The sequence below is a fragment of the Calidris pugnax genome, unplaced genomic scaffold (assembly GCF_001431845.1).
Source record: "Calidris pugnax isolate Ruff unplaced genomic scaffold, ASM143184v1 scaffold273, whole genome shotgun sequence".
In the NCBI taxonomy this organism is placed as follows: domain Eukaryota; kingdom Metazoa; phylum Chordata; class Aves; order Charadriiformes; family Scolopacidae; genus Calidris; species Calidris pugnax.
The window spans coordinates 7,043,667-7,070,656 of NW_015094508.1; the positions used below are offsets into that span (position 1 = coordinate 7,043,667).

General features: G+C 38.0%; 1 protein-coding gene across 1 annotated transcript in view; it reads right to left on the reverse strand.

Annotated features, from left to right (window-relative positions):
- NLN (neurolysin (metallopeptidase M3 family)) overlaps positions 1 to 26,652 on the reverse strand; it is a 37,722-nt gene extending 11,070 nt beyond the window's left edge. The window contains exons 1-7 of the mRNA XM_014964795.1: positions 26,501 to 26,652; positions 12,470 to 12,726; positions 9,816 to 9,964; positions 4,770 to 4,877; positions 2,892 to 2,994; positions 2,008 to 2,168; positions 500 to 635 (exon numbers count right to left, since the gene is read on the reverse strand). Of these exons, the coding sequence (XP_014820281.1) occupies positions 500 to 635; positions 2,008 to 2,168; positions 2,892 to 2,994; positions 4,770 to 4,877; positions 9,816 to 9,964; positions 12,470 to 12,698 (886 nt within the window). The 5' untranslated portion in view covers positions 12,699 to 12,726; positions 26,501 to 26,652. The remainder of the gene's footprint in view (positions 1 to 499; positions 636 to 2,007; positions 2,169 to 2,891; positions 2,995 to 4,769; positions 4,878 to 9,815; positions 9,965 to 12,469; positions 12,727 to 26,500) is intronic.
- Between the last annotated feature and the right edge of the window lie 338 nt (positions 26,653 to 26,990).

Below are 26,990 nucleotides of genomic sequence, written 5' to 3' on the forward strand. Positions count from 1 at the left end.
CAGTTCAGATCATGGAAGTTGCATCATCACATACTGTAACCTTTCATTGCAGTTGTATCAGAAAAAGATGCTAAGGTTACAGACGCACAAAAAATTGCAGCTAACCTACGGGAATGAAAAGCTGCAACTGATGCAGCCTCTTAAACTGATAAAATTGCTTAGGCTGCATGTTATTCTGGTTCTAAATTAGGACAAATGCATTTTGGGGCAGAGAAAGACATAACCGCTTGGCTATATTTGCTATCACAAGGCAGTTATTTTCCAATTTTTGTCTTGGCTTCCATGTTTTAGAGCAATTACATTTGTACAGCTATGGCCTAAAAAAAAAAATAAATTAAAAAATGCCAGAACCGAGGCAACACCGAGGCATAGAAAAGTATTCCTTTTCTATTTAAACATGATGGACACTGTGACCCGATTATGTATTTAAATTTATCTTGGCCAAGGACTCATGTTGCCACACCAAATATAAAAGTTTTGTTTATAAATAAGAACAAACCTAAGAAGGCTGTTACGTTATCTGTGCTCTTTGCAGTGTTTACCTCCAGGACAAAGTTGGCATGTGTATTATAACCAAGAAGCTCTGCTACTTTTGCCCTTAGTGGAAGCAATTGCTGAAGAATTTTTGTGTTCTCCTAAGAAAGAAGAGAGGCAAATTTGTAGAATGAAACCAGAAAATGCATATAATCATCAGAAACATCAAACTTTTAAAATGAAATATTTTAAGATATAAATATAGAAGAATGCAATTTTAGCTAGATTCTTGTAATTTTTTTGTCACAGCATTTGATTGCAAGTAGCTAGCTTTCTCGTTAATCCAAGTCATTACTCTCCCAATTATAATTTATCTGTTTTAATTAATCAAAAGGTATACCATTTCCTGTTAGGATAATAACAAATCTTTGTTGCAAAGAGTTTATTTCCTTTATCAGTCATTTAAATGTGAAAGATATCAGGGAAATGGCCGACAGCCATCTTAATTGCTTAGTGGTGAAGACATACTGCAAAACTATTTTGCCCATACTCAAAGCTTGTTTACAAATTTCCACCTTTTGCCACTCTGACAAAAGAGATCTGAAATATAAAAACCCCAGGCCCTGACCTAAATGTGGTGGAGGATCCTTGGGAAGCTGAAAATGTAACTGTGCTAACCTCCAGTTCTGGAAAAGTGAGATTTTTCAGGGAAAAAAGTTTTTTGTTTTTTTTTTTTTTCCCCAAACACTAGGTTTGAAGATTGTCCCACAATTTTAACAGCAAATCCCTCTGCCTTGCAGAATGTTCAGCCCCTGGTGCCATTTTATCTTATCTTACACCCTTCACATTTCCCAGCACAAAAGCTCAACCCTGCCATTGTTCTCTAACGTTGTGTGATTGGTAATGATTGGTAAAATTGCCTGAATGATACTTCTTCTATCCTCGTTACTTTTGTACCTGTCTAGGTGCCTGATCTCACCAGTATCAAACATATTATTTGTGAAAATATTTCTTCTTTTTATAAGGCATGTTTCCCACTACTTTTTTGATGATTAAATGGATCTCTTATAAAAATTAGGAGGGTTTTAACATCTAATTAAATTCTCATCAATATGCAATATGTTAATTTTCCATTTAATCCCCTGTATTTCATAATTAAAATGTGTGCTTAAATAACCCCCCTCGCTCTGAAGAATCCCAAAGCACTACAGAAGCTCTGCTCAGATGTCTTTCTCTGGGAGGAAAGTGGCTGTAAGCAACAGCAGAAGACTGTAGGAAAATTTGGCAAAGTGCAAAATCCTATTTCTACTCCTCTGAAACTTTAAGATAGTACACACAAGCTGGCAGATCATCAACTTCTAAGATCTTTAGACATCAGAATAAACAGGAGCATGGAACAGCTAAAGATTACACTGACAAGTATTGATTTTGTAGTATTTGACAATATATTTGCACTCAAATCTAATATTCGAATGTCTAGCTCCATTTTTCAACTCTGTCATTACCCTGTAGAACAGCCAACATACAACATACCTCTTTGCATCTCGAGTTAAAGGCAGATTCCATTTTTCTCCTGGTTTCCGAAATGCAGCACTTCTTCATGACAGGAAAATAGTGGGGATACTTAAGGGTAATTTTATATTTGCCTTCCTCAGTCTTCTCTAAACTCTTAATAAAGTCATCAGGAAGGCCTTCTATAGAATACAATTTAATAAACAATGTTTACCAGAATTATCCACTTCCCTCTCTTTTTGTGAGATTGTTGCATTTGTTTTGCTGCAATGTAATTTAACATCAGAAATCTCCATGGAAATAACCCCTCTTTTTACAACTATTTGCTAAAGCTTTTGCAAATCACAACCAAGCAAAATAAAAATTGAAAACACTTGTGGCAAATCAGAAATACAAATAAGGCTATCAGATAAAAACTGAATATGACATTAAAAAATTTCTGGTATGATCAAAGCACATTTTATGCCATGTCCTTCAGATAATGAATCCCCAAATTCTCTAGAAATCTCTAGATCAGTTTAAATGATTGAAGTAGCTAAAACATATTGCAGGACAGAAAGTTTTTCCAATAATTGCAATGTATATAATACACAGAGGATTGCCCAAAGGTGGAAAACCGTGAAAAGAAGCAGAGATGTGTAAAGTTATGGGGGAAAAAAACCCAGTAGGATAGATATGCTAACTTGATGCAAGGCAGACACTTCAGGAAGCACAAATCTATGAAGAAATCACAAACACCTGCAAAGGGTAATTCTAAACTGACTTTGGGGAAGGATTAAAAAAGAAACAGAGAAGACTGAAGAACAGAATTTCACTTGATCTAGCCATCATTAACTGGGTCAAAAATGATTACTCCAGTAAAACCGGAAGACTGAAGAAATGGAAGGAGCAAGCATACTACTCACCAAGTTCTTCCTTAGAAAATACAAGAAATGTGTTTTCCTCATTCAGGTTTTTGTTAAAGTCTATACACAGCTCACTCAATTTTTTCTTCATCGTCTTGATTTCCTGTATCAGGAATAAACTGAAATCAGTGGAAAAACAAAAACCAAACTTGGAGATTGCTATCCTCCATGTGAATAGAATTACACTTTTTGCAACTTGGGTCTCTACCCCCTGACAGCGAATACCAGCATTGAGCAAGTAACTGACTGCAGGCAGCATCAGGCTTCACTCTCCCTCAGTCTCCCTTTCAGCTTCCTTTGGGTCCACAGCAACATGGTTGCTACCACTCCAACAGCATTTCAGTTGTGTTCTCACCTCAGAAGGGACTGAACGCATAAACATATCAATATCTGAAGGGAGCCTATAGGAGAGCTGGAGAGGGACTCTTTGTCAGTAAGTGTAGTGAAAGGACAAGGGGCAACGTTTTTAAATTGGAACAGGGGAGATTTAGATTCGATATTAGAAAGAATTCTTTCCTGTGAGGGTGGTGAGAAACTGGAACAGGTTGCCCAGGGAAGTTGTGGATGCCCCATCCCTGGAGGTGTTCAAGGCCAGGCTGGATGGGGCTTTGAGCAACCTGCTCTAGTGGGAGGTGTCCCTGCCCATGGCAGGGGGGTTGGAACTCGATGATCTTTAAGGTCCCTTCCAACCCAAACCATTCTATGATTCTATGAACAGCACTATGTGCTAACGGTCAATTATTTTTCTTTTATTTGAAAAGCCTAAATTGCAATTTTAAGTCTAAAAATACCCACTAAAATCAACAAGAATTAAGAGAGTAAAAATATATGCAACTTATTGAATAATACTCCTTTGAAATTGTACAGTACGACAAAAAGAAGAGGATATCCACACAAGACAAGATCATTCCAAAACCTTTCTTAAAGTCCTGATATTCACCCATCTGAAACAGTTTCTAATGTACCTCATAGCACGTCTTTACCCCTTCCTGTCAAGTTCACATAAACACAGTAGTTACCAGTAGAATACATACCAAATACAAAATGTGGCAGAGACTACCATTAGTCAAGTTTTTACTTAAATGTAATCCAACTATTGTATCCTTATAAAGTCTTTCAAAATTACTTTAGAGGCATCAGTTGCCCTTACGCAATGCAAATACACACGAAGCTATTCCCACTAACTGAAGGATGTGGCTGAAGAAAGATTACTTTCTACAAAGGGTAAAGTCTATTCAAGAGTCATAAATCAAGATTCTTATACAACATCACTCAGAATTTAAATAGAACTTCACAATTTTCAGAAGTGACAAGTGCTTTTATGTGCTTGAGTAAAGCCTCCCTTAATTGGGGCCAAAATTCTCAGTGTGGCTTGTGCTCCCCTTAAGTCACCTCAAGTTTTTTTAGTCAAAATGCTAAAATCTTGGGCACATTTTACAACATTGGTTGATAATTGAAATTAAAATAGCGGTCTCTTTCTAAAAAATATACATACTTCTGAAGTTTTTTTAGAGGTCTCTTGGCTAGGAATCATAATTTAGACATTCTCTGTAATCAGAATATTTAACAGAACTCTTCCAGGTAAACTTTTATGCTAGAAGGCTGGAGTAAAACCTAGCCTCATCACCTAAGAGAGGTGATGCATACCACCTCTATCCACTGAGTACCATGAGTGTCTAACAGATTAATTTAAAAACCTTAAGGAGACTGAAGTTTCAAGGATGGATCTGGAACTAAGAACAGTTAAAATTAGAGAAGTAATTAAACAGGTCCAAAAGCGCAAAGTTCAAATATATGCTTAGTACAGCTACACAACCATAATTTCATCCCTTCAATAGCTTGTCACCTTTGCTTTATAAACTAATAGTCCATATTTACATTCTGCACTTCTTTTGGAAGATGGAGTCCATTTCTTTTTCCCACTTGAACTGATTTCTCTAGATACCGCTTTGTTTCAGGCTTTACGTTTTCAAGATCACAGGTTTGCTGAAATGACAGTACAGAATTAAAAACAGCATTAAAAAAACCTCAAAGGATTAGATGTGTCACCGAAGGTTATCAGATAGCATAAAAGTTAACCATACATATCTTCCATTTCAGAACAAATCAATCAATGACAACAAATGAAATATTATTTCAATGTCTAGCTATGCCATTATGAAGATTCTTCAACGTTAACTTCCTATAGCAACCAACATTAAGAGGCAAGATACAGACCATGGTTGCAACAGACCAGACCATGGATCAGTCCTGTAAGGTTTTCCTTCAAACTGACTACAGCATAACTGTTTAATTCAGCAACTTGCCATTTTGTCCTAAATTGAAAATAATGCTGTATGCATTCCAATTTTATCTTCCCCCATCTAAAAGTGAACATTTAAAAAAGGTGTAAACTTACAGTACTTGTTAAAAAGGACATACTCTACTTAAGTTCACCCTCAAACATGAAGCTGCTGGAATTTGCTCTGACTTGTCTTAACAACCCACTCGTCAGCTTACCTACATACAATTAATTCTTGACTGCCACCTCTGAAAAGTAAGGACGTTGAAACATGCAAATTTTATGAGTTACACAACTGTGTACAGCTGTCAACTAATGACCTGCCAGTGCAAATTACCCCTCTTCCTTAAAAAGAAAAAAATATGAGACAGTTGCATCCTGAGAGAAAATTAATGCGAATAAAAACTCTAAACCAGGTATTTTCCCACCTGCAATTTAAAAATAATAAACACAGCAACACATAACCAATGTCTATCCCACCAGTGCCCTCCATATAGGATTAAAATAATTAGTAGAGATTGGTTTTCAGAACCCTGCAAGAGCTTAGAACAGCTTAGTCTTGTTTTTACTCTGCAAAGAGTCACAAATCCCAGTGGCATTATGCTCAGTCAGACTGCAAAGCATTAGTACAATTGTGCCTAAAACTCTTACGCATATAGCAATAGTCTATATGTAGATATTTCTAAGTTCAGTGGAAAAAATGGCAGCAATCACTTCATTTTGTGATAAATTAACTTCTCTAAAGCAATAGGCAGATTTAACTTAGTTTACCAATATTGTCATACGATGAATGATGAATATTTTTATTTTTTAATATTACCTGTTTACAGATGGTTTTTAAAAGAATTCATAGACTCACAAAAGGATAATTTAACTGCTATAGGACGCCACACAGCTAAAGTTAATCACGACTGAGCCGTGTGATTGAATAGTGTACCCTTCACCATGGCTATGATTTTTTTACAGCACTCAGTTGTCACCTTTTTAAAATTTTATTTATTAAATAGGAGGTAAATGGTGGAAATCTCCTTTGGGGAGGAAACTAAGTGAAGAAAATCATGTCCTCTGTCCTCTGCAAGTCAGACATCACATCTCCATCTTCACTTGTGATAAAGGCATAAAGCAAGCCACATAGACTATTTCCCAACACAAAGATAAAAAGAATACTATTACCCTACTGCCTGCAACATTTCAGGCTTCCTGCTCTGCTCAGGCTTCTGGGAGTACTCCCTGAAATTCTGCAGCTTCATGAAGATCTTTATGCTACTAAGCACTACAGCTAGGAGGGTCAATGCTGTCATATTGAGTACAAAAATATTTGTAACAATCAGAATTTTCGCACATTATTTTTCTACTGGATAACCCACAATTCCAGGGTTCTTTTTTCTGACCCAAGACTAGTGTGACAGACAAAGCAAGACTTCAAAATGATAGAGGTGAAAAATGCAGATACTGTTACTACATTAACATTTATAATGTGCTAGCTGCGCTGCAAGGCTCAAAAATAGAAAGGCTGAGAAAGAAACATGGAGTAATTTCCATAAAAAGACACTGCTTTTGTTACAGTAACAGTTAAGAACAGAGGATTCTGAAAAGTCTCACTGAGTTATGTAGGCATTGTGAAGGATCTCCCAGGCCCTCCAGTGGGCATATGGAACTGTAATGCTCCTGAAAACCTCCTGGTCCCAAAGCCAGATAAGATTTTAGGCAGAAGGGAATTCACAAGCACTAACTTTTAAGTCCTTAAAGCCACAGAATATTGGCTCCTTCCATAGCTAAGAAAGATTCTTTTGGGGAAAAAGGAGGACAAAACTCAGTGTTCTTCATCCTTCTCTTGATGACTATGTGTCTTTCCATATACTCCAAAGAAATCAATAGCTTTGGTCTTAATATTAGCCTTTGTGATGTTTATCTGCATCACAGACATGCTTAAGATGAGGATGATGCACATTCAAAGAGACCTGCCAGGTCTTTAAGAATAAGCAAGTGTATAAACCCCGACAGGCACAGGAACCAACTATGCTCTGTGGTCATCTCTGAACTTCAGTCTGGTCAGGATGGTCTATGTCATCCTGTGTTTCCTTGGTAATTGCCACAAGAGAAGCGCTAATTTCAAATATACTACACACATGAAATTTTGGAACTTTCATAAGTTTTTGAATGGTCATGGTTGATGATTTTTTGTACCACTTCATAGTTGTTCTGGATAACCATGCTACCTTATTCCATGAAGAAATCTTTAGGCAGAGTAAGAAACAAAACCTACTTAGAATATCATGAACAAAAGCCGCGGCAGCTGTTTACATCAGGCTGAGTTTCCTGAGGGCGTGTGGGTGGAGAAGATTGGCAACATTCTTAAGCATGCCTCTGCTAGCCAACATGTGAAGAGGTTATGAGTAATAAAATTTAAAATGATAGTTTCACTACCAAATTCACCTTTATTCCAAGTTTCAGACCCGAAAACAAAAGCTTGCTAAAGAATTAGATCTGAAGCATATTCAACAAGATACATTTATGCAGGAATTTTCCCCCCAAATGTGTAGGGAAAAGAAAGAGACTGGGTTCTTTTCAGTTGTTTTTTTTTTTTTGCAATTAAATACAAATCCCTCATACATCTTCAACCATCAACAGTTCTTAAATAAAGCAGAATTTAGGAAGAATACTTAAGAGCATTCTTACTAAGTACAGTACTTAGAAAAGTTTAGGCCTTGTTAAAAGGAGTGAAAATGTGCAGGGTGTCACTGAGATCAAGCAGATTTACTAATCTTTTAGTGGACTGAGTGTGTTACAAGTAACACAGGAGTGTGAGGCCCTCACTCTCCTCACCACAATTTAATCCAGTCCTTGTGCAGGATCATGAAACTGAATTCACATACCTGAATCCTCAGTGTGGCCATGAAAGTCTGACTTAATCAAAATGTTTTACTGGCTCATTTAAACTGATAAAATTATTTCTGGTCTGGCATTATTGGCAATTTCACATCCGTACTACAGCAAAAACTGCTATGACTTTCATATTAATTTGATGTGTGCTCAGAGGCTGTGTCTCTGGAAAACTGGTATCAAAACATGCTTGCATGCTGCAGTGCTTGAGTTAAGCCAAAAAAAACCTCCAAAAAAATTAAATGGAGATTTAAGAGACAATTGTAACTGTTATAAAAGCCAAGTATTGCACAGGAAAAGGAAGTAGGAAAGCACCAGATGAAAAAGATTTAAAAAAGAAAAAGATTGTAAGAAAGTAATGTGAGTGAATAACATAAATCAGTTTTCACTAGCTACTATCAGAAGTTCCTGTAAATTAAAAATACACAGATATGGCAGATTAGCCCTGAATGTATCTGTGTGTACTATACCGGAGGGCAGCGAAAAATCACAGCAAATAATAAATACATATCAAACCATTTAATTAATAGCAACAGAGTAGAGGGGGAGGGGGGAAATCAACATAAGGCACTATCTGCCAAAACACAGCAGAAGGTCCTTCAAAATGGTGCGATTAAATACCTCCACAAACACATAAAGAACAACATCCAGCTAGAGGAACTTTAAAATGTGCCTAGAAAATACAATAATAGAAGACAATGATATTGGAATGTTGTAAGGTGCTGCAAATATTATTCTCATTCTGAATTTATTCCACAAAAAGCACAAACAGCAACTTTAGAAGGTAAAAAGTGAGTGGAGAAGGTTAAAAATCAGTGGAGTTGAAAAGGAAGATTCATGTCTGAAGGATGGACAAATGTATATATTACAGTTTTCACATTACATAGCTTCCTTGCATTATCTTTAAACTACACTTTTGGAGAATTATTACCAAACGTCACTAGTTCCATTTGAACAAGACCGAATGTTCTTCCTGTTTGAGCTACAAAATCAACAGTGCAAATGAAGACTACAAGATAACTGTATTTGCTCAATTAGAAAGAAAGCTGAACAGAAACACAAAGGGATAGAAGTAGTTCAACAGTAAATGTATCTTTTGACTTCACTTTATTTTGAGACTTAACATATAAGGAGCACTATACAATGTAATGGCTTATTAGCAGATCAAATGAGGTAATTTTGAAGGTCACTCCCAGTTATATGTTCTCGTTAACCTTTATAACTTAAAACTCAACTTCAAAATTTAAAACTCTCAACAAGTTCAATAAAGCATAATTTTGGACACAAATTCAGAAGCAGAATAAAGCCAACCTAAATATATTGTTATATTGTCTTTGTTTCTTCCTCCCCCCTTGGTGATGCTCTGGCCAAACCAGTTCAGGGAGCTCAGCCAGCAGAAAACAATAATTTTTATTTCTCCTGATGGGTTTCCTCCTGCTAGATTAGCTTCCTTGTACCAGCTCACTGGAAGATTAGACAGAATTCAAAGCTATGGACAGAGAAGGATACACACACCTAGACAAGAGAGGGGAAGAGCAGGAGCACCAAGTAACACTGGCATAAATCTTTGTGGAACCACAGCCTTTTTCTGTAGCTGTGTCCCACTGGAAAGATTTGACTGGTACAGGCACAGAGGAAACACACACAGTGATGGGGATCTTGAAAAGCACTGTGGATACGCACTTCTTTAGAGAAAAGTTTTTCACTGCTGCATTTTTATCTACATTTCCACAAGTTATGCAGATGCCATTGTGATTTACCTGCAAATAAACAATCTTCTGAAACACATCTTCTCTCATGCTCATCTCCACATCAAAATTAGAGAGCTTTTTGTCAGCTTCTGTACTTGCTAAGCGTACCTCCTTGTCAGGTGAGACATGCTGGGGAAAATCCAACATGCTTCTTTCCACTGTTTAAATAAAAGGCAATAAACACTTACACAGAAGACTAGAAATGCTTTAATGAAAAATATAATTAAGGGACTTCCCCCCTTCTGATATTTATAAAAGACATAGCAACAAGTACCCAAAGTAACTTCTGATCAGGCTTAAAGCAAATAAAGTGATTACAGAGAATGCAAAAAATGAATACGTAATAGGAAAGAACTGCACACCATTATAAAAAATAAACATGTTACAGGAAACTATCTATTATATTACCCAAGTCTAATTATCTTACCTTCTTACTCCAACAAAATCAACAGAAAGGTGTATAAATATGACACATGATTTTTGAAAGATGAACCATTTGTAAGTGAAGACTGACACTGTTTCATATCTGGCACAGATGCTTCCATGTTAGCATTTAAAGTGAAAAGTTCTCAGTCTTTCAAACAGGCCCATCTGTCCTGAAGTTATTTTTACATTGTTATGAGAAGAGTGTCAAATTCCCATCTTCTCTTCTGTGTTTAAGGAGAAACAATAAGGCAAATACAGAAGATGCTGTCTATACATTCTGAACTTCTAGAGATCAGAAGCTGAGTAATACTAATTTTTTAGAATACATTTTTGAGATAAGTAAATTCTTGCTTATTAAAAGAATACTGCATCTTATAATGGCATTAAATAGGAGTGCTAAAATTGAAATGAATTGTTATGACCAGCTGAATTAACTCAAAATCAATTATAATTTCACTCCCTCCACCTCCCCAAAAGCATTTCAGAGTGACAACATTTTAGGACGACTTAAAGCTTTGCAATCTGAAGTTGTTTTATCCATCAAACCCTGAGATGCTCTCAGCCCTTTAGAAACCTTCGGAATGCAAACATGGGCATATGGTTCTTCTTGAAGTCCATAAGAAATTCCTCCCCTCCCCCCACCACGCCAAGATGTTTCAAAAATGATGAAGTGAACTTTGGCAGCTCCCAAGTGAGACATCTGGCCTGTTGCCATCTATGTATTTTCAGATAATAAGTTCCAGTTACTGGGGCAGTTCTTTCATGTACATGTGAAAGGGACACACAGGCCTTAAAAATCCAAGGTTCTAATGGAACTCTTGCTGTGATAATACATCCTTGTTATATGCCATAGGCTGTTTCACAGGTAAGTCATGCTAACTTCACATACCGCTTTAAAGATTAGCATTAAAAGCTTAAATATGACCCACTACTGCAGTAGCATGTAGTGAAAAAAAGTACATCTTGGAAGATGCAAGTCTTGGTGGGTATGCTAAGAAGCTGATGGCTACTATGTTCTGAATCAAACACAGATTTTCCTTCTAATTTAATTTGAAAAGGAGAGTTTTACACCTTGGTGAAAAGGCTTACAATAATTATACCACTTACAGTGGTACAATTTAAACTCAATCTGTCAGGACGCTCTTTGGATGAAGATTACTCAATCTTTCTGGCAGCATCAATATCAGTCAATTCACTGGATGTGCCTAAATTGTAATTCCAAGTAATGTGAAAGCCAGACTAATACTACAGTACAATCATTTGAGCTGCAGGGTGCTGCTTTTTTTTTTTTTTTTAACAATGTGAAGACTTTGCTCCAAGCCAAGGAGGCTGTTTTCAGCACTTCTGTTGCTACTGCAGATTTTTTAGAGGATTTAAGACAACTTGTCATTTTATTACACTGACTACTTTTTGAGAGTCATGCAGCCACCATGTGACAGGTTTTTCAGAATAAAGCCACCCAAGACACATTTTGTATTTTTCCCCATCTCCTCTGACTGACAATTATTAACAAATGAATGGAATGACCTGTGTTTGACCATTAAACTCCATCCATATATTGGATCTTGATAATTCATTCAGACCAATCTAGGTGCGACTGCATGACCAACCTGTCCTTTGATTCCTCAGGCCATGATATAAAAGTGAGCATGTAAAGCTGTCTTCTTGCAAAAAAGCATTCAAAAATCCCCCTGTTCTCAACCATCACATTTTCCCCAACAGAAGCTTATCAACCTTTCCATTGTTCCATTTGACTTGCTTGCCTGAGAATCTGCAGTGTTGGAAAAACACATTGCTTCTCAGGTTTGAATGTACTATGTGTACCACAGACACATAGCCTACACTGTTCCACTGTAGTCTACGCTGTTGCACATTGTCCCCTAGTGGCTGTACACAGCTGGAAAAGAAAATGTAACTGTATGGAGCTTCACATGTAAAAAGAAAACAGGTGACCAATGCAGTTCTCTGGATGTGACAGAGAGACCAACAGCACAGTTTTGCTAATCCTTACTTTTTTTCTCTAGAATAAGGCAGCAGAACTTCGTAGCTGGTCATGTTGCATCTTGCTTAGAGGTCCTGGAAGATTATTATGATCAGAGGACCCTAGAGAGGCCTCTACATATTCTACACAAAACTGGCATGGAGCAGAACCGCAAGGAACAACTATCTTTTCTCAATGTTTCTTTATGTGGGGATGGAATATCCTATGGAAAGAATCACAGAAAACGTACACTAACCTGCATATTCCACTTCTATATCTGCCAAAGCCTGTACGGTATTTTCATGTGTTACTTCTCCAATATCAAGCATCCCGACACTGTCATACACATGCTTTGTCTTCCTGATTAGTTCTTCTGTTCTTGTTCTGATTTGTTCTGGTGACAGGTCCCATCTCAAAAGGTTTCGGCCTGATGCTATGTATGAAGAACCCTTGAGCTGGCCAGTAATTTCTGCTCCTAATGTCATTCTCAACACAAGCCGTGGCCCAATGGACCTGAAAGTAGAAAAATTATCTTTGCACAGCAAGATTCTAGTTCCAGATGTAGCTTACAGAAAACATTAAAAAAAAAGGCAACGGACCTTTTATAATTACAGAATATTTTTAGAAGCAAGAACAAAGTCAATTTTAGAGCCATAGCTTGTCCATCAGGATCATACATAGATGTTACCCTTTTCAATTAAGTCCAATTTTAAATACATTGGAGGTCTGTCTTCTACCTTTTAGATCTAGAGTATGACTAAGTGCAGACAGGGATAAAAACTTTGATATTAACAAAATCAGACAGATTAAGTTACTATGAAATCTTTTAAGAAAAATAGAATTACAGTTACTGAAACTGTACAGAAACAGACACTATTTGGATTTTTGTAATAAGGAATAAAACCCACATAGCAATTTGTAGATTATGAAGACTAAGAACTGCAAAGATGCATAAAACAAGACACAAAAAAAGGTCATTTGGTCATGTTACACTACAACAAATAATTTTGTATGTATACAGGATTTCTGCCACATAATCACCCAGAGGAGGAAAACTTCTAGTTGTTACTCACTTGAAAATGTCTTCCTTTAGTTGCTGTGGATTTTAAATAGACAGTTTCTCTCTATTGCCAGAAGAGGTACATAAGTTTACTGTAATTTATCTACTATTAATCCTGATTATATAAATCAACTATATTTCAGCTTTAGCTAGCAGAGAAGTTTACATACATAACTGATCTTAGTGTGTTGTGCAATCAATGGCTGCCTTTTCAACAATCTTTTTTACAATATTAAAAAAAAAAAAAGAAAGTGACTTGGAGTAACAAATCCAAATATAAGTTCATAAGATACTGGCTTCAGAAACAGAGGCTTCTACCCTTCCACCCCAACAAACCAACACTCAACTTGGTTGCATAAAGGAGAAGTATACAGACTTGGGCAACTAACTGAAGTGGGGCTAATAGAAACCCACACAGTCAACAAGATGTCTATCTGGCAGCTACATCAACAGCTCAGTTATATATGAAGTAGTTGCTGAGGGAGATAATTTGATAGTAATTAAAAGACATCTTGCATTCAAGAAGTAAAACACTGCAGTGTTTAGTATCATAGGAGGATCACAGGAGCCTCAGAGGAAGTTCTCTGGCTGACAGAGACTTACGATCTGCCTCCCTATTGCAGTTGCATAATTAAAAAAATAATAATCATATGTTGTTATGGTAAAAATGACAACGTTTTCAATCATAACTAAAGAAATATAAGAACACACACAAAGAGGTTGCTACTAAAAGGGATGTTTACATAACACTATTTTATATTAAATATCTTTTTATCTTAATGCTAGCCACTGTACCTGCACTAATTTTATTGTAAAACCAGTCTGGTATGTTCATAAGTGCTCAGATAGGTTTTGGCATATAATGCAGGGAGTATGCATAAAAAGACAGACAATTTTAGCCTGAAGGAAAAACAAAGCAGAAGAGTGAAATGCCAACAATTTGAAAATAGCCACATGCAGGGCTTCTGTATGAAGGCAATGCTTTTTATTAAAAGTCTTCCTTGTCTGTAAGAGGAATTGTCTAGAAATAGCCTAGCCAAGATTATTTTTATGCAAAGCAAAAGACAGCATAAAAAAGGACAGAAGACCTGCCCAGGAAGGTTGTGGAGTCCCCTTCTCTGGAGATCTTCAAGACCTGCCTGGATGCAGTTCTGAGTGATGTGCTCTGGGCAATCCTGCTTTAGCAGGGAGTTGGACTAGATGATCTCTAGAGGTCCCTTCCAGCTCTGACAATTCCATGATTCTGTGATTTCTATTTTTGCTTTATGTTGAAAATTTTCTTTTCCTTGTGTTACCACAGTTTCTTCAAATCCTCCTATACCAGTGTGGACATTTACTTTTCCCTCCTACTGGCATACAGAAACATCAATGTCCAGCATATTGATGACTTAACTCTGAAAATGAAGCTTGAATAAGGAGTACTCCTTCCACCTCTATCTCTCTGATACCAACACAGTTCTGACATTAATGCCAATTAGTGTCTAGTGGACTACTGAAACTTTGAATCTCAGAAGTTTATGATAAATGAAGCTGCTTTCACGAAAGCCGAAGTTTAAGTATTAGCATTCTCAGAACGCATTTGTTTCCCCCCCACCCCACTGAATTCTACCCTGAATCTACAAATCTATTAAAGAACAGTACTTCATTAAGCCATGAATAGCTTCCCACTAGACTGCAGTGTGTCTAGTTTTTCACATATTGCTAGTCTACCTCTGGTACAACCTCATGGGAATTAAGGGGAACCTCCTCAGAAGTAGGTTCAAGGCTCTGAACTCTACACCCACGCTCCCACCCCCCGAGAATACCAGAAAGAATATGAAGTATGCCAAATTAAGGTCAAAATAAAAGAAAAATTGAATCAAAGGAAAACAACAGCCTGAACAACATAAAAGCTGAAAACTATGTTAAAGTGCCTGATACGAAGCAGATAGTCTTTTTTAAAGGGAACCTACATCTTTCTGTCATTCATTACCTTCACCTAGACCTGTAGAAAACACAGCCCTGTCACTGACCAACTATGTATTACCAGAAACAAACATTAAAATAGTTACAGAACCAAAAGATTATATTAAATTCAGCCTGTCAAACAAGTGTAATTAATACTTAAAGTTGGACTGATTGAATGAACTTAAATGCAGGATCCCTGATTACTGCAGAACACTACTTTTAAACAGCAAAAAAAAAGACGCTATCTTTTTTTCTGTTTTTTTTTTTGGTAAGTTGGCTAGTTGCATTGAGGAATATACATAAAAATTTGACAGCTGCATAAATGATTGCCATAAATGCCAGTAAGTAGTTGTCCATCTGTTAGAGATGGGAAAATACATAACCGTCTGGTTTTCAAATGCTGACACCTTGTCTTCTCCTGATGATACAAGGAAGCAGTCATTTATGTAGATTAACAAGGGCAGTACAATCTTGGATAGACCTGTAAGTCTTTCGAATTGACCAAATGAAGGCAGGCTTTCAAAAACTGTAACACAACATTTCACATAAAAAAAATCACTAGATGTAACTCTTCAAATAGCCATTTACAGACATATATTGTTACCCTGCTACCCGTCGATCAGATAGTGCTTAGGGCCCATGTAACTGGTATCAGATTAATTAAAAACAAGATGTAAGTAAAAATATTTGCACAGGTGAAATCTTGGCCATTACATGTATGTCTTAGTATTTCATATCCTTCAGCTATATAGAATTATAAATAACCGAATTCCCCAAACTCCATGTAACATACTGAAATAAAGTTAGTAAATTATCAATTTTATCTTGTTTGTTCAAGAAAGAAACAAAGAAACAATGCCAAAATTAAAGATTAAATAGGCTATTAAAAAGGCAAGAAAGACAAGTATAGGTAAGATAGTATGACTGTTTCAAAAATGCTGTGCTACTACACTTGTCATGTTATTAGAGAGAAAATATTACAGTAAATTGTATTACTGAGGGAAACTTTAACTTCCTGGATATAAACTGGAACATAAATTCTATGAATAATGGTAGGAACCAGATGTAATAGCAAACAGCTTCCTTCAAATAGCAACTGAACTCACAAGATGCAATGATTATTTCAAACTTGCTTTTAGTAAACGGCAGCATCATTATAGAAGAGCCAACCATTACTTGGACTCAGCAATCAGAAGTTGACTCAGTTTAAATTAGATGTAAGGATAAAGAAATCTAAGTCAATAAATAATGTTACGTGTATAGTGCAACTATCCTATGTGGCCATTAGTAGGCTATTGCTAATGCCTGAACTGACTAGTCCAAACTGTTTCAGATACTACACTCAATTTTCTGCAGTGCAGTGTAGAATGGTAGACATATCTAAACAAGCCCAGATTAAGGATAAGGTTCATGTCCAGCAGCAGTATTGCCTTAGGATATTCTTCTTTCCTGTTCTTCCCTCTCTGCTGCTCCTTTCTGTCCCTGTACACTACTGCATCACTGACAACAGAACAACTGTTGGTAGGGTCATACTTTGAAAAGAGTCAGGGCAGCATACAGGCGAAAAATTAAGTGGACCAAAAAAACACAGGGGGGAACAGCTTTTTTTTTTCCCCCAGCTTATCCGTTCCATTGTCTATTTGACGTGTTACTTCAAAACAGTTGTGCTAGCCTAAACCAGGATCGAAAGTGTCAAGAGCCACCTAAGCCAGCAGTACGGCTAGACATACATGAAATACATGGATTGAGTCTAGCAAAAAAAAGTCTCAAGATGATTGCTGTCATCAAACATAGTGTTTAAATGTCCCAAAGTGAAAAGAGCTGTTGATGCTGAGAGGCAATCCTGACATAAGAACAAATTAGAATGAATTGGTCGGGAATACATGTAAGCTTGAGTTTTAAGAGACGTTTGTAACCATCAGGGCAGTGAGACTCTAAAGCAGCTGCCCAATAAGCACCTCTATTTATAACATGGAGCTTGACCAGTTTATAAAATGGATTATATTACTTGGTTACCTAAGGTAGCACAGGACTAGACATGATCACCTCAATTGTCCCCTCCAGCTTGTATGTTCCTATGAAGTTCTTCAAAATTAAAGCACCTTTATTTACATTGCATTTTTACTATGAATACTTAACTGGCCTCTGTTGGCAATTTGCCCTGCCCTTTTTTTTGGTGTCAGTTCACTGGCGTCTAATGGCAGTGGAACAACATACAAAGCAGACTGAAATATACTATGCATTTTGGCACTGCTTCATCCATCTATGTGAAGTTCAGAAGGAAAGGCACTGAAAGTTTGGTTTGGACTTTCAGCTAAACAAAAGAGTATTACAGAAGCAATTGTTTTGACAAAACCCAAAAGCAGCAAGAATGATAATTTCTACCAAAAGCAGTGGAAGTCAAATAAAAACTTAAATTCTTAGCTACTTCTGAAAGAGGATTTTTAAGAAGAAAAAAACATTCTAATTACAGACTGCAATCATTGCTATTTTTGCTAGAATGGTAGGTAATCTGTTTTACCAACAAATCTACAATTTGATTACTTGCAGCTTCTGGAAAATACAAATTTGATTTGAGAAGAAGGACCTTTATAATCCTCTATTACAGCAATGCAGTGGCCAACATAACTGCTGCAAAGACAAACAAAGCAATTGAATTTACAGACTGATTTTTAACTTGTGCAGTAAGAATTTTAAACATAGTAAGCATTTATGTAAGTCTGGTTTTGTTTAGAAACATCTTCCGTGACTGGAACTTGCCAAGCAACCTTTTGTTAGCATGCTCCATTAATGCTATTAAAGCAAAACAAGAAAGCCACCATCTATGAAACAGAAGCAGCAAAGGGGAATACCAGCTTTAGAAAATACAAACACAAAAACCTGCAAGCTTGTCCACAATATGCTCCTACCATAGACAACTTTATAACGCAGTCAATATTTAAGCCTTATTATCTGATTTAACTTTGATTACATATGGATAGCTATGACTCAGTCCAAAATTCTTTAATGGTACTTCCAGTTTTCAAATTCATCTCCACCTAAGCTTTATTAGTTACAAAGACAACTATAATTTTACATAATAAAGTGTATTAATAAATGTATTTCTGGGAAACACATATACAGACCAGTTTATTGCTGATAGATCTGACTGTTTCATGTAGTCACACAAAAATCAGAGTACATCAGCTTCATGTAGGTTGGAAAACCATATTTTCTGCTGACAAAAGGTCTAGGATAACAGCTTAAGGGGTAAAGTTGGAGTCAAGATTTAAAAAAAAGACGACTGAGAGGAAGACAGAGAGTGGTCTCAAATTCAGATAATTTAGTCATCATCTAGCTTTTAAATACTCTAATGGCAAATAAATACAATTAGGTTTTTCTTGCTGTGCCTTATGTATACTTCAGAGGACATTCCTACAGATATATATACAGATATAAGTAAGAGCAGATTTACAAATCACAATGAACAATTTTTTCAATCAATAATTTACTGTATGAAGCTTTCTAAAAGCTGCCAATTTAAAATTAAGAACAGCAGTAAGACCGTTTTGGTCTTTCCATCTTTTGAAACAGCAGATCTTAGTTAACATTTCCTAGCCTTACAGGCTGCAGGAGAACCAGGTATTCATCAGACACCGGCAACCAACAGCCACAGGGTCTCAGTGTTTTGACTCCACCTAGCGGCCTTGCTAAAAAAAAATAATAATAAAATAGGCAAAAAACCGCAACCTGCCCAAAAAAAGAACCTCCAAAAAACACAAAACACAAAAAGCTAGACACGTCCCATTAGTGCAATGTAAAAACTGACAGTTTGCCACAGGACAGATTATTTAATACTTGAATAATATGCCTTATGTTGGCATTTCCCCTGAAAGCAAGACTCAAGTGCTACCAAATCTATATAAATGACAGCAGACAGGCATGGTTTGAGCAAAGCTTTATAACAATTAAGTCTCATATGGAACAGAACACTTTTTTTTTTTTTTCTTTAAATGAAGTAGTTAAAAAGCATTTCAGAAACAAACCACAAGGAGTATTCAGCAGCATCTAATATAAGACACGTTGCAGTCTGTGTTCTCAGGATGGATTTTAATGTAATAGCCTAAAATCTTTGCATTATTTAGAATGCCTGAATTTTAAATGTATCTCCATATTGTTTCACTTTTGACTCAGTTTCAGACAGGAAGTAACTATATATTTTATTGTAAAGCAAGGACAAAACAAAGCAAAGAAAGCAGAAGACTGAGTAACCCAAGGTAAAAACAAGAATGGGGAAAAAAAGCACAGTACAGTTAAATAGCTCAAAGCTAATCACAGGGCAATGTTATTTCAATTAAGGCAAAGGAACTATACCCCTACAAGGTAAGTCACTACTTTTTTCTGCTGGACAACACATTTGAAGTCCTTGTTACACTTTGCTTCCCAGTCCTTTCATCTGTTTGGCTCTTGACAGTGTATGGAACAGTGAATATATGCCTTGAATTGCTAGGTCATTTTCCTTAGAAAAGTACTTGGCTTTGTGCCATGACTGTGTTTGGCACAGACTGATCTCACTATATTAAGTACTATAGTAAGAGGATAGCAAGTCTAGTACTTCTTAATTTAAAGCTCTGTAATTGCCATTAGAAACTAGAGTTTTTTCCTTCAGCTGCATTTGAAGGAATAGAAGAAAATCTAGTGCCTTTTAACACTAAACCAGCAATTTTCACTACATCTTTCAGAAAAAAAGGATTCTCTGCAATGTAATTCACTGTATACTCTACATTGATTATACTCCTGTAACAGATATACTTTTAGCTCTTCACATAAATGTTAGCAAGTCAAAAAAGCCACAAGTTATACAAACATGTTGAAATCTTTATTGACACACACATTACCCTCAGTGCTGCTTTTTACCTTACTGTCCGACAACAAATGTTTACTGGTTTCTCTGGTAGAATTGACATCAACAGAAAGCAACTGAAAAAGGCACTCTGTGGCAACTAACAGAAAATCCAGACCTTAAGTAGGAATGCATATGTGTTCATGACATGTTATAACTTACTTTTATCCTTGCCTTTTCCCCCCCAGCCTTCTCCAATCGTCTTTAAACAAAAGGAATTAGGAAACTGGCCTAAATGACTTTTGTAATAGGAGGTGATTTCCATCCAGTAGTCTGGAGTGAAACACACAGAAGAGTCAGCATACTGTTTCTGCAGAGTGTCCGATCTCTAAAATTATGGTATCTGTCGTTCTAGGAAAAACAAACCCCAACCAACAAAGCAAACCCAACACAAAACCCCAAAATTACTAGGACTGCTAAACTAGGCTCCATACCCATTCTGTGAACTGAATCTGTTCTGTGTCACAGCAAACCTCCATCACAACTCGATCGGAGGATCTTAGAAAGGAAGCTGAGAGACTTTTCAACACTTGCATGCGGACAGTAAGTGTACTACACTGAATTTGATGCAGGAGGTGCTCATTATTTGTTTGATTCTACCACCAGGTGAACCATGGAAACAATGGAAAAAGATATTGCTTTTAAGGCCTTACAGAGCTCTCAGGTGCTGCATAATAGTCTATCATGTCTGTCATGCCAGCAATACAAACAGCAGGTAAAGTACATGCCATTTAGTGCAAACACCACACACTACTACTGCCAGGATAGTTCAGCACTTAAATGCAACCAGCTAGCGCATGAAAACCAGCTTATTGACTCCAACTAAAAAAGAAGTGGTACTGCAGGACAGAGAAAACTGTTGAGGTGGGTTTGTAAGCACAAAAGGTTTTTTTTTATTTAAACCCACAGTCAATCAGTTCAGCCACTACCATGTAAATACTCTTTGATTTCCCATTGATCTTGTGTCATACAGTCAAAGCAAAGCGAAATGTTCTTTGCCATAATAAAATGTTTTGGGTTGGAAGGGACCTTAAAGATCATTGAGTTCCAATCCCCCTGCCATGGGGAGGGACACCAGACTCAAAGCCCCATCCGATCTGACCTTTGACACCTCCAGGGGTGGGGCATCCACAACTTCTCTGGGCAGCCTGTTCCAGTGTCTCACTACCCAGACAGCAAAGAATTTCTTCCTAATATCTAACCTAAATCTCCCCTCTTCCAATTTAAAAGCTACCCTTTGTCCTATCAATCCACTCCCTCCCCATCTCTCCTTTAGGCTGCCTTCATAGAATCACAGAATCACCATGGCTGGAAGGGACCTCTGAGATCATCAAATCCAACCTCAAAAAAATCACAAAAAACCCCCACAAACACCCCACCACATCACACCCACACACAAACCAATAATCTCGGGCACTAGAGCATGCCCTGAAGAACCACATCTACACGTTTCTTAAATACCTCCAGGGATGGTGACTCCACCACCTCCCTGGGCAGGCTGTTCCAGTGCCTGACCACTCTCCCCTGCTGCAACTTTAGACCATTTCCTCTGGTCCTGTCATTATTCACTTGGGAGAAGAGGCCAACACCCCTCTCTCTATAATCTCCTTTCAGGTAGTTGTAGAGGGCAATGAGGTCTCCCCTCAGACTCCTCCAAACTAAACATGCCCAGTTCCCTCAGCCTCTCCTCATAGGACTTGTTCTCCAGGCCCCTCACCAGCTGGGTGGCTCTCCTCTGGACACGCTCTAGTGCTTCAATGTCCTTCCTGTAGTGAGGGGCCCAAAACTGAACACAGTACTCAAGGTGAGGCCTCACAAGTGCCGAGTACAGAGACACGATGACTTCCCTACTCCTGCTGGCCACACTATTCCTGATACAGGCCAGGATGCCGCTGCTGGCTCATGTTAAACTGGCTGTCCACCAACACTCCTAGGTCGTTTTCTGCTGGGCACCTCTCCAGCCACTCTTCTCCAAGCCTGTAGCGTTGCCTGGGGTTGTTGTGACCGAAATGCAGGACCTGGCACTTGGCCTTATTAAACCTCATCCCATTGGCCTTGGCCTATTGATCCAGTCTGTCCAGATCCCTCTGTAGAGCCTTCTGACCCTCAAGCAGATCAACACTCCCACCTAGTTTGGCGTCATCTGCAAACTTACTGAAGGCGCACTCAATCCCCTTGTCTAGATCATCAATAAAGATAGTAAACAAGACCAGCCCCAAAACTGAGCCCTGAGGGACACCACTGGTGATTAATCACAACTCGCTGGGCACAGCCATCCAGCCAGGTTTTTATCCAGTGAAGGGTACAGTTGTCTATGCCATGATTCACCAGTTTCTCCAGGAGAACGCCGTGGGGGACGGTGTCAAAGGCCTAACCAATGTCTAGGTATACAACGTCCACAGCCTTCTCCTCATTGAGAAAGAGGGTCACATGGTCACAGAAAGAGATCAAGTTGGTTAAGCAGGACCTCCCTTTCATAAACCCATGCTGGGTGGCCCTGATCCCTTGCCTGCCCTGCACTTGCCGTGAGAGCTCACCCAAGATGATCCTCTCCATGATCTTTCCCAGTACCGAGGTCAGGCTGACAGACCTCTAGTTTCCCCGATCCTCCTTCCAGCCCTTCTTGTAGATGGGTGTCACATTGGTCACCCTCCAGTCATCTGGTACCTGCCCTGTTGACCAGGATTGTTGATAGATAATGGAGAGAGGCTTGGTGAGTTCTGCCAGCTCCCCGAGTACCCGTGGGTGAATTCCATCCGACCCCGTAGACTTATGCGTGTCCAGGTAAATAAGCAGATCATTAACTACTTCCTCCTGGATTACAGGGGGGGTTGTTCTGCTCACCATCCTTATCTTCCAGCCCAGGAGTCTGAATACCCTGGGAGTAGCTGGGCTGACAATTAAAGACGGAGGCAAAGAAGGCATTAAGTATCTCAGCCTTCTCCTCCTCCTTGGTCGCAATGTTTCCTCCCGCATCAAGTAAGGGACGGACATTCTCCCTGACTCTCTTTTTGTTGACGTATTTATAGAAATTTTTGTTGTCCCATATATTAATGGCCAGGTTGAGTTCCAGCTGGGCTTTTGCCTTCCTAACTTTTTCTCTGTATAACCTAAGAAGATCTCTGTATTCCTCCTGAGTTGCCTGTCCCCTCATTCAAAGGTGGTAAACTTCAGGTACTGAAAGGCTGCTATAAGGTTTCCCTGGAACCTTCTCTTCTCCAGGCAGAACAACCCCAACTCTCTCAGCCTGTCTCCACAGTTAGTTGTAAAATGATGCCTCTGTGGCAGATGATGACTAATCTTGCTTGCTTACTTGGGCCATTTTAACTCACTGTTCCTCTTGTGAACACCATGCATTCTAGCATGCCATGATTGTTTCAATGCTCACAAAATCCCAAACAGCAATCTGTGCTACAGTGTGCCTGCTCAACACCACAAACCAGGCAAGCAAAGAAGCCTGCTTTCTGCTCTGGCTTTTGAGTGAATAGTGATTTAACAACACCAAGTGCTTCCCAGGCTGTTCCAGGCTACGTGAAACATCGTTCCAGCACGTTAAGTATGGCTAAGAACCTCACTCATTTAGCACTCCACAGTAGAAATAAAAAGAGTGTCTATTAAAGATGGAACTGTCTTCGAGATGGTATGATGAGCACATGACGGTATGATGAGCACGCACACACTTGTACTTTGCTCAGAGACACCCGCAATTCCCTCCATCCCCACCTCGTCTTCCCTAATCTAAATATGTTAACACATACTGGAAAAAAGTCCCATCTACAGAGGGAAATCATGATTCACAAATCTAATGGAATTTTTTGAAGAAGTCACAATAGGCAGACATCAGTTACCATAATCTATTTGATTTCCAAAGACTGTTGACCAGAAGGTCCTAAAGAAACCATGCTCCTGTGAGATGAGAAGAGAGATCCTCTCTTGGATAAACGGTCAAAAGGTAGGAAAGAAACAGAAACAGCTGTTCATTTTTCTGAATGGAACTAGGTGACCAGTGGAGCCCTGGAGGCTTCCACATTGGATTCTGTATTCTTTCACATATTTATACCTCAACTCCAAAAAGATGGGATTAATGAAGTGACAAAATTTGCTGATGATAATGCAGCGTGCTAAAGGCAACCACGAAAGAATATCACAACACTAAGTGAAGTTTAAAAACACTAACAAAGTGAATTTCAGTCTTAATAAATGTGAACTGACACAAACTTCTGACCTTACATACCTAGTGATGAGCTGTGAGCTGATATAATTGTTCTGGAGACATAACAGTTTCACAAAAATATCAGTTAAAAAGCAGCTAAACAGGATTTAGTAGAGGTGGAGCGGAGAACAAAATCCTAAAATTCATTAAACCACTCTGTAAAAACATGAAGCACACATATACTATGTGCAGTTCTGATCCTCCCAACAGTTATAACTCTCTTGTCTTCTCTTCTCCCACCTGCCAAAAACTTTTCCTGTTCTACCAAGTCATGATGAGTTAGTAACAATCAGCTGTAAGCAGCAAAGGACTCCATCCAAAGAACAACTAAGTAGACTGGGATTCTTTGGATTGGAGGGTTGGGGGAAAAGGACGAGAGAGGAAGTACTTCAGAGAAGTATACAATCATGAAGAGGATGGAAAGAATGGACAAGGATCAATGTTTCCGCCATCACCTCCAATGTAACTAAGGAAGAGATCAAACACAGTTTTAGGGGGCAGCTCCAGCGTAGAAAATGTATTACTGGGCAAATTTTTGTACAAGATCATATAAGACAACTGGTTTTGCGTTGGAAAGTGCCCAATCCCTAGTCTGTTCTGTAAAGATAATACGAAAGGTTCATCCTATCTTACATGCGCTCTGGGATACCTGACCTGGCTCCTGTAGAATAAAGGACAGACTTTTAAAGTACCTCAAACCATCTAAACAAAATCTTTCCAAGCCAGGCATTTCTTCCTTTATAGAGAGAACGATAGAAAACTTATGTCCTCAAAAGACATTAATTGCATTGCTTAGTGTGATCCAACTGGTGCTCCACAGGTAAAATTCAGACCACAAAATGCTTCCGAGTCCAACATCTTTGTCTCTCCCAATCCAGGGAAAAATTTTATTCTGCAAACTCTTCATAGACAAATTGTTCTACTGAAGCCTGCTGTGGTTTGAAAGGTGAAGGCTGCTGATTTTGATCAACAGGAAAAAATTGCTGCTACAGTCCACAAAGGAGGTTGTGCAAACCATGGAGCACAGGGAAAGGGAAGAATGTTCTAAGCATCTTGTCTGGCCCTTGCCATTGCTGAGGTGTTGGACCCGATAGTTTAACGAAAGCATAGGCACACACTATGACGATAAATACGTAACAAGAAACTGACTACAAAGGTTCTTCCTGTTTCTTTGCCTTCCAATATCATTCCTACTCCCACCTTTTTCCCCCCGTCCCAGTTTCTTGATGGTTTACTTCCTTATCAAGAGAAAAAGTTCAGAGTTTCTTTCCAGTGATGGTAACCTAAAATTCGATCTTAAATATAAATTCCAGGCTTCCCAGAGTCTATCTATATTTTCCTATTCAAAACCTGATCTTGAAGATTTTCAAAGAAAGACTCCAGAATCCTAGAGAATTATTTTAGGATACTGAAATTATTTAAATCAGCGGTGTCTACTATTACTCAGATTTCAGATTTTTTTGAAACTACTTTTACAAATGGAAGAAAGTAAACATACTACTACACTTACTTGGTTAGCTTGCATCTTAGCCTGCCTTTTCCCATGCATTTTAATGAACAAAAGATTAATCTTTGAATCTTTTGGATTCCAACAGGAGCCTCCGTTCCAAAAGCGGCATATTTTACCCAAAAGAAATAAACCCTTAATGTAGTTTTATTCAACCTAAGGCATGATACTTGAAACTTGCTAAGAGCTATCTTTTTTATCTCATGTTAAGATGCCCTTGGGAAAAATAGGAACTGAGAATCTTTGCTCTTCAACATTTCTGTGACCAATTGTTTAACTTTTGAAAGTTGGAGGTCACTATTAGGCACTCAAGATCACTCTCTTTTGTCAGCAAATTATTTGGGCACTCTCAAATGATGACTGAAAAAAAAATAATCAAAATTAGCAAAGTGCAGTAATCACTCCCCGCTGTACTTACAAGTGATGAAAAAAACTTATTTAAATTAATACCCAACACTTTAATATTATTTAAGAAGAAGGTATCTTTAGTTTCCAAATGGAAATTGCAAACAAAGATAGACATTTTATTTTTTTTCTAAAGAAAAAACATTCAACTCTTCTTTTCCCTTCTTTCCTTTCCTTCTTTTTGTTGGAAAAAGTCTGTAGGGCGAACAAGGACAATCAACACAAAATCTGAAAAACACCAAAATTGACTATACAAAGAGAATGTAAACGTACCTTAGGAAAATAAAATAGTTGTACACTTTATTTGACAACAGCAAATTGGTCAATTAATTTACTACAGCAGGAGCCTTATGAAAAGACAGGATCTTGTTTCATTTTCTAACTGTTAGTAGCCCTCAATCCTACGAACAAAGGCTGTGAAATATGACAAAAAATGGTACATTTTATGCAATAAGCACGCAACTGTCATTTCTCAAAAGACCACAAGAGGTAACCATCATCTTCATTTTACACTGAAATTCAGCTCCATTCTTAGTAGCACAACGGATCTGACATTGCAACCCTTCCACTATTTCCACATTCCCTATTAAATCTGGCCCTTTGCTTGTATCCTTCTGCCCTCTCACTTTCTCAAATACCGCTCATTTGTCTAGTCCACCTGGAGAAGCCTAAAAGCCCTCTTCCGCACTGAGGGAGAGTATTCAGAGGTAGTACTCACTGCAGAGAAAAGAATTAACCCCTTATGTTAAAACGCTTCGATAAC